Here is a 9,561-nt window from a genome sequence, read left to right on the forward strand (position 1 = left end):
ATGTGATAACACTCAAAATTGCTTTTCACAATAATTGTTGAAGTAATTTCAAAATTACAATAAAAACTAAATTTGCATTGAATAATTTAAATATCTATATTAGTAAAAAGAAAATAAAATTAACTTACTCAAAATGCTCGCTACTTTCGTCACTTTGCTCACGATTCTACAGTTATCGCAACAGCGTAATCACTAAATCTCGTGATCACAAAATCTCATATTTATCAATGTAAATGGTAGAAATATCAAATTGTACAAGAAAACTATTGATCACGAGAGAATCAAGAATCAAACTGAGACTCTCTGGCACGGTTACGTATAGAAGACGCGCGAAAACTGTTAAGCTCTATCCCCATCCATGGCGTCTCAAGACGCCAAGAATAAACCCGCAGACTCCCCACCATCATGAAAATCTCCTATATTGTGCTGCTTTCCATCTCTTTCCACTCGATGCAGCTTTCACGACTTTTGTTACATCCTGATCCAATACGATCTTATGTAACGAGACTTGCTTATTGATAAAATATGTTTATTTGATTTATGATTATCTTCTCTATTTAGTTTTTGATTATTCTTTCTGTATATGTATGTATATATATATATATATATATATATATATATACATATTTACATATTTACATATTTATATAAAATATCCTCTTAAGTTAAAAAATGGTTTTCGTTTGCATCACAAATTAACTTTTCTCAGATGAATCGACTTTTTTTTAATTTAAACGAATTCAGCTTTAATTCCACATTTCTCTACTATACTTTACAGTTTCTTAAACAGGTCAACCTAAGGGATTGAATACACAGACAAGATTCGTATGAAATTACTCGGAAACGTAGAAGATTCATTGCATTTCCGCTTTGCTTCGCACGTCACCCGATCAAAGAAGTTTGAACTTTTTCGTACTAGTCATATAACTCAGCGGGTCGTTAAAGCAGATCGTTCGTGCAAGCACGGTGCCATAGGAAACTTATATTCTGTCGCGTGGGTGCAACGTGTGGGCATCGCGACGCTTCCGTCTCGATCAGAGTTCGTTACACTCGTCGATTCGCTGATGAGAAGAAACTCTCTTCGTGCCGGTAAACGTTGTCTTGTAACGTGGAAATACGTCGCCTATTAACTTTTTGCTTTCACCCGACAGCAAGGAAAATCGCAAATGCACCATAGACTCACATTAAATCATTAGACAAAGTAGCGACGCAAATCGAAGATATAAACGCCAATTGATACGGGCGCACCCGCCGGCGACAAATCGCTTCGATACTTGACGGTACGAGTGGGACTGGAATTAAGTGTGATTTAGAACGTCTGAACTCAATACAATGAAAGGACAATTAAGAGGGATGGCTTGGGAAACAGCGTGTCGAGATAGTTTAGAAATCGCGAGTGCGATCGAGCTTCCTTCATAGCTTGTTCAAATAGAAATGAAATCTTTATTCTAAAATTTTATATTGTAGCAAATCAAAAAAATATGTACATTTTGTCAGGATAGTAAAATTAATTAATTTTAATTTTTAATAAATACACAATATATTCATGAATCTTCGAACAATTGGAACTTCGATGGAGAAAAACTGGCGCAGTAATTTAGGTGCTGAGTTGTGCCGAAGAATCTGAATATAATCAATCGCGTTCTGATAACGACAGAATATCCGATCTCTTTTCACAGAGATGGCTGGCTAAGAGATGGAATTGATTTCAGTTTGGTCACACCTTTCAGTTGGTAAATAGGAGGAGGAAGGAGATGGTTATCCGACAGATGGGTCGCTGACGGTATTGCGGTTAAACTACCGGCATTCAATCGGTACAACACACAACCTATCCATTGATCTAGTCGTCTCCCTTCGGCTGCAGCTCACGCTGCTCATGGGCACCCTCCATTTTTCTTTCCGGTCTCGTCTGTCACTCTTCGTCCCATAACAAACGGCGTCGATTTTAGCATTACGTGCAATTTGGGTCACAGCTTTATTGGAACCCACCGGCCGATCACTAACGAAATGAATTGACTCCGAGAGCGTTGGTCGTCCCGTGTTGCCGGCGCGTGCTTTTGGAGGAATCATGGCGATGACGCAATCATCTCGATTAAAGCAATATACCGTGCAGAACAAATCGCTACATTGGATTCTATTATCCTTTGCTAAGCGTGGCTAAAATCGTGTAACGAATCTTCTATTTGATAATGAGATTTGATTAATTTAAATAGTCATTAAATAGTACATTTAGTGGTATTGATAATTTATTCTTTAAATAAATAAAAAGAAATTTAAAATAATTATAAGATACGATAGAATTTGTTACAATTATATATATTTCGTAATCTTATTTAAATTGAAAATATAAGTTTAAAAAGTTTTCCATTTTTTTAAATGTAAGATTTTAATAAATATTTTTAATCTTTATGTAATTTTAATTGATATTTATATTTTTTCGTAATTTGCATAATATTTTCAAATTATAAATTTAGAAAGTATATTTAATTACATATCAAAAGTATTCATTGTGACAACCATTTTACTCATCTCATAAAAAATCAGACTAGAGTATCAGAGAAAAGTGAAGATGTAAATAAGCAATGACAGAGTAGAAACGCTATACTCGGAAGCGGTTAACGCGATGGACCTTGCCCATCCATCGAGCCGACCTTTGATCTATTTCCAGCCGTGAAAATCGCCCCCATCGCGATAAACCGCCATTTTCTCTCCACTTGGCAGAACATATTTCCGGCGGCGTTAGTCAGCGGTTCTAAATGCACTATACTGACTGCTGCTCTTTCGTCTAGTTTGCTTCCTCCCCTCTTGCTGTGAACACTAGCCAAGTTGTATTTCTGACTAGCTCTCGCTGTCAGATCGAGGTTAATTGGGTACCATTACGACGAAAATTAATATGTATTAGTCGACAACGATGAGTTCTCTTGATGTGGACCACGAGTCCGGGGCTTTCATGATAACGATAAATTAATCGACAATCTCATACCGTAAAATTTACAACATGAGAGACAAACTAGCATTTTCATTTTCAAGAATCGAGTTAAGAACAAGAAATATTTAATAAGAATTGCAGCATCATGTCATATGCTATTCATCACTTTATGTATATTTTATGTGAGCATTTTAGAAGTAAAACATGAAAATTCATGTTAACATAGACGTCCGCAATATTATTTTATATTCGAGAGTCTCGTTTATCATATTGTATCGTCCATTTCTAAATTTTATTGGTTAGTAGAAGCCAGAAATCGACTTTATTTGAAATTCTATATATACCCATGTACAATTTTGATAGATGAAAATCAATAATTTATAATTCACATTTTAACTATAAATTATGTGTAACGTTCAAATACTAATAACCAATTTAAGCTAATCAATACTTAACTATGTACAAATTAAAAGTTTTTTTAATTAAATAATTTTTTAAAATATTGTGTGTACTCTAAAAGATAAGACATTAGGTCTGTTTTTTTAGATAAATTTCTTGCACGATTAATTTTTCTTCCTTTTCGCTCTACGCTGGAGAGAAAAAGAAAAAAGATGAATCGTGCAAGAAGTTCAGTTAAAAAGAACAGGCTTATAATTTTTGCTATCACTGTCACGTTTGAAAAGCTACGTTAAAAATATGAAGAAATTTGCACTCACCGTCGTCACTTATCTCGAGATTCGTGTAGCTGTCCCAATGCAAGATGGGATCGTTATGCGCTGATGCATGCGGCACGGCGGGTGTCGGCGCTGGGATTGGGCCGTCCTGACGTTTCGCGTCGGTGGCGAAGTAAAGTGTCACCACGCTGTCGGGTGGGCATCGAGGATCGTCGCAAGCGACATCGAGCTCCGATCGCGGGAAGGAGACGACGTTCTCCGTAATTATGCACGTGTGAAACTAAAGGAACAATGGTTGATATGAGAATATGCGCGACGTAATCAGTGATTGGTAGAAACAATTTATCTTGCTCAATGTCATACAAATTACATACTAAGTGCTTTCATGTTTGTCAAGTCTCCGAAGAGTTTGTAACTGATTTATTTTTCTTCTTCAAAGATTTGATGGAATATTAAGCGCAACATTTTTTATTGATTCTGTTTTACTGAAGAAAAAATTAATAAAACTTTTTATTGCAAAAAAATCAATTACAACAGAATATAAATTCAAATGTTATTAGCAGTTTGTGTAAAGCATGTGTAACAATAAAAAAAAGCACGACTTTTTTCTGCACAAGTATAACTTTAACAAAATAAAACTTGATGTAACGTATCACAATCGATATATTTTTTTTCACAGAGTTTTCTTATACATCAGATTTTTTATGTTACAGGAAAAATTAATATCTATAGTTATATTAATTAGATCATTACGTCGTTTTCAGAATCGACTGTTTGCCCATCGGTCATAAAATTAACGTGCAATATCTTTGCACGATGATTGTCTCTTTTCCCGAACACGTAGATCTACTTCGCTGTCCTTGTTATATTTAACTTTGCATAAACTATCATTTATGTCTCTGATTTCACATCGTGACACTTGCATGTCATAATGTATTCACCATAAATGCATCATGCATGATGCATTTATAAATAGTATTTATATGTGACAAATATAAACGGTGGCTATAAGTGGATATTGGATCAAGCAATACATATTACAATGTCATATAATTTTATAAAAAGATACGAATTAAAGGTTTTACAAGGTTTTACACTGTAATACAATTAAATAAAAAAAATTTGTAATAATTTCTCAATAATTTTTAATAATGTAAAAATAAATTATTACATGTATAAATTTATTTTATATGTACATTGCTTTCTTACCTGGAGGGAAAACATAACTTCTCGAGTCTGCTTCGAGTATACCCTATGATAGCACTTGACCAAGATGTCGCCTCTCAATCGAAGTCCGCCAAGATTAACTGTAAATTCACGCGCGTTCGTTACTGAGTACAGATCCGAAGTGTAAACCGGTGTAAGTCCTTCGTATACTTTAAGAAAGGCTCGACAGCCCGTCGGCTCAAAGAGCGGCACTCCAAGGACTGTTAGATGGGTCAGGTACAATGGCGACTGGCTGATCCTCAAAGAGCCTGACAGTAGTCCGCTAAAGTACTCGATGTATCTAGAAAATCCAGGAGATTATTATTGTATTTGACATCCAAAAATAAATATGATATTACATTTTCAATTTTAAAATAATTTCTAATTCCTGATTCGCGATCTGATGGTTTAAACGATTAAAGATGAATACCATAAATAACGATCAATAAATCGATGAGGTTTACCAAGAGGCAATCTTCCTGGTACGAGCAACATTGCAAAGTAAAAAAAAAAACGAAAGAGCAAATTTCTCTCAAGCCACAAATGCGCGCATGCATAAGAAACATGATGAATGGGATTGATGGTTCGACCAATGGAAGCCTTGGCCCGTGACACGAAGAGGTGTGCATGTCAGACGAGATAAGAGTACGTGCCACTAACGTTCGACACCATTCGTCGTAAGAGATCTCTCGGAGGCAAGCTAGTAATGGTTTCATACGCTTGCAACTACGCTGAGAGTGCAACTACGCTAACGACATGCTAATGCTCGCGGCTTGCGGAATTAATGGAGGAACTCCAGTAGGCAGGACCAGAGGAGCGTGAGGACCACGAAGAGGAGGCGATATGACAAGCAAGAAAAAGAAGAAGAAGAAGAAAAAGAAGAAGCGATAAGGAAGTCCCCACGCACGCGGGCACACCTCGGTCGCGGCTCATTACAATCATTATGAATGCATACGGCGACGCGGATGACAAGGACGACGATAAGGACGATGATGACGGTAATGATACGGCGATCGTGGTTACAACGGGGTCGATGGCGCGTAATACGCGCGATAAACTGCCGGATAGGTTGCGTTTATTTCGTTAAAAGAAACCGGTTGATCAAATAGCGAGTATAAATCTCAAGAGGAACGAAAACGTTTATGGAAAAGAGCGAGAAAAAAAGCAATGAAAAAAATAGAATGAATTAGATTTTCATTGAGATTGAAAGATTTTAAAAAATTACATTAAAATTAGATATTTTATGTATTTATTCAGTCAATTATTTAAATAAGAATATATGATCTTATAATGCTTACATACTAACACTGATGTATCCGAATTACTTATTTAGAAATAAGAATTATAAATGATTTTGTTATAAATATTGTTATATATAATTTATAATTATCTTCTAACGATTATATTCTATAATTATTAATAATTACTGTATTTTAAAAATGTAATATTCTTATTTAGTTGCGTAATTATCCAAATAATATTTTTATTAATGTAATCAATTTAGAAAATAATTAATTATAATAAAATGATTTATAATTATTATTAAAATTATTTAAAATTATTTATCATTATTATTATATTTCCAATAAATGATTCGGATACATCAACATTATATAAACATGACTATAAAATCACAATATTTTTCGAATAATTTGTTATTTATTCTATGTTAGATAAATGATTATATAAAATACGTAATTTCAATATAATTTGATGTTATTTACATATATTATTTATATTAGAGTAATTATTTTTATTTAGATAATTGATTCTAAGAATAGTTAATCGTTCATGAGAAATAATAATTTGAGATCATTACATATGTATATCCAAATAATTATTCAAATAATTATGATATATTTTTAAATTATATGCATAGCAAATAAGATCAACTTTATGGCTTATCGATATATTTTAATTTCTTAACGTAAACGAGAAAAAACTTTTTTTCTTCAATCGGGTTACATTTAAGTCAGAACATATTACGATGGCTACAAGTGCGAATGAGATTAAAAGAGACAGCCGCATGCAAACTCGACCGCGTTTCATTACGGTCATTATGAATGCATACGACGACACAGCGATGAAGTAAACGATAAGGCTGCCAATAATGATGATGATGAGAGCTCGCTATCTTTAGATCAATGGTTCATAGTACGCGTGGATAGAACCGGCTGACAGAAACATCTCTTCAACAACAAAAACGTTAAGTATACTACACGGCCGATCATTTTATTTTGTTGCTGCCATCTTGCCTCGCGATCTTCCCTCACCGGTAAATGTTGTAATCATGGTGTGAACGAAGCGATTACGGGAGTTGCAATTTTAAAAGTCGTCGATGCTATTCCGAAGTTCTAAGGAATCTCGAACGAATTTCCGGAATCCATTATAGAGGAATGATCGGATAGGCATCAACATGATTAATAGCGGCAAAGGAACACGAAGGATGGCAGAAAACGAGCATGGATGATTAAAGATGATGACGACTAGATAATGAGAACTCAACATTTCAAGTTGATGATGCATAGAATGGACAACAAATAGGATGGCTGTTCAAGGACGTAAGATGTCCTTCTTAATAGGACCGCTTTGGTAATAAACGTAAATTAGTTATACGTTTCTTCTTTTCCTGTGTGATATAAATTTGAAGAAATTGCACAGCTTCCGCAATAAACGTTGAAAGCATCATTGATGTATAGAAATGACTACGTATGTATGCAAATAGTTTAATTAAGCTTGCATCTCTTACATCCGTTTTATTTAATTCAGAATTAATAAGTTTCAACTCTCGAAGAGGAAGATAGACGCAAAAAAGTAAAAAAAATTACGTGATATTAGAGGATGCGAATTATTATATCATTATTGTAAATTATCTCGGTTTCTAAGTTTTAAAATAAAATATTATTTTAAAAAAAGCATTTTTCAATATTCACGTCCTAAAATTAAATAATAGTAATAAAATAAAACAAAGAAGAATACGTTTATGAAATGCAATGTATATTGTACATCAATCATTCAAGTATGAAATATCGTAAAATAGATTATAAAATAAGATTTTCTAACACAATCGATTGCTTATCATTGAAAGTGTCAATAAATGAGAATTAAAATAAATTGCGAGAACGAGATTACATTGAACGTATAATGACTATAGGAATTAAGAAATAAATCTATAAACCTTTTGCGATGGATGCACGCGCTCGTAAAGGATTTTATGATTTTGTCTGAATTATTTGCAAATAAATACGATAGAATTGAGTTTTAACGACAATATATCAACAGGTAGTACGCATGCAACTTTCTCTCCCTTTTTCTCTCTCGTTACCTTCGATGCGATGGAACCTGCAGCGATCCGATCTTGTCATCGAGGAACCTTCTCATGGCGAACCTGTCCAATGCTTGATCGCGTCCCCCGCAGATGCTGCTGTAGTTCATATAAGCAGACACTGCCACACCCAGCCGCTCCTTGCTGCCCCTGAAGAGAACGATAACGTTAACTTGGTACTGCGAACGCGCAATGACGGTTCCGTACCTTCTCCGTAAGAGGTAGGATACGAAAAGATTTCGCCGCGGGCTGATCGCGGTCTAATGACGTTATTATTCACGATGAATGGAAATGACTAACGGGAAGTTATGGGCGCGGAGTTTCGAGGGGGCGGTGAACGTATACCGCGGTAAAATTATGGCTTTTGCGGCCGATCACTTGAACATTGGCCATTCTACAAAAACCAGGTCACGAATGCGTACAAATGTGCGTACATGGAGAGACTTGCGCTCGTAACTTATATTATTCTTCGAAAACAATTTCTTTTCGGCTTGAAGAATTCGATAGATATATATTAAAGTCCTTATTTTCCGCCACTCTCAACAACAGTCGATGTCATTACATTATCATTATGCAAGTTTTATACATAATAAAGCAGCTACGCAACGACAGTATAACGACACCGATACTGTCGTTAAGAGTTATACAATAGGAACCTAAATGTTATTAAAATCGCCCGTAATTTAATTGTAAATTTATTATTATCTCTTTCGTTCAAGTTTATCAGAAGATAAATTAGACAATATTTGAAAATCATCTATTCACCTGGCATGCAGAACAACGACGCGATTAGAAGCGCCGTTTAGCCAGGAGTCCAGCTCCTTGCAGAGAGCACACAGTCTCTCCAAACTTGGCGCTAATCCCTGCGGCCATCCAGCTTCCCTCGTATTTGGCTCACCGGGTCGGCCGGGCGATGACAAATTAAAGATCTGGAAGCACGAGATATCCACAACTTCAAGATAATTGCAAAAATAAACATAGAAAAGAAACATAACTTCATGATCTCATTCTATTGTTTCAGATTATAAAATATTGTTATAAAAGATCAATTTTACATTAATTGTTATTATTATTATTATTATTATTATTATTATTATTATTATTATTATTTTATTATGTATAGAGAAATTACAAAGCATACACAAATAATGAGACACCAGCAAAACTAACTGTTATTAAGTCTTCCAGAAAACGAAACGAATTATAAATTATAAAGAAATTAGTACAATTCAAGATAAGCTTCTTGCTAGTAAATAATTCGATAATTTTAAGAAGGTAGAGGCCAAGAATGATTTGAGCATAATTGCTGTTATCAGCAATTATAAGCTTACCAGAAAACGAAACAAATTCTTAATATTCGCGCTCATAAAATTATGATAAATATAATATGATAATATATTATGATAAATAATATTGCAAAATGTATA

At 34.4% G+C, this 9,561-nt stretch overlaps 1 protein-coding gene across 1 annotated transcript in view; it reads right to left on the reverse strand.

Moving 5' to 3' along the window:
- Positions 1-9,561, reverse strand: part of LOC108689082 (tensin-2) — a 184,928-nt gene that overhangs the window by 29,916 nt on the left and 145,451 nt on the right. Inside the window, exons 7-10 of the mRNA XM_018195689.1 lie at positions 8,900-9,082; positions 8,135-8,284; positions 4,813-5,110; positions 3,646-3,883 (exon numbers count right to left, since the gene is read on the reverse strand). Coding sequence (XP_018051178.1) covers positions 3,646-3,883; positions 4,813-5,110; positions 8,135-8,284; positions 8,900-9,082 — 869 coding nt within the window. The remainder of the gene's footprint in view (positions 1-3,645; positions 3,884-4,812; positions 5,111-8,134; positions 8,285-8,899; positions 9,083-9,561) is intronic.

Source organism: Atta colombica, unplaced genomic scaffold (assembly GCF_001594045.1).
Source record: "Atta colombica isolate Treedump-2 unplaced genomic scaffold, Acol1.0 scaffold254, whole genome shotgun sequence".
In the NCBI taxonomy this organism is placed as follows: Eukaryota; Metazoa; Arthropoda; class Insecta; order Hymenoptera; family Formicidae; genus Atta; species Atta colombica.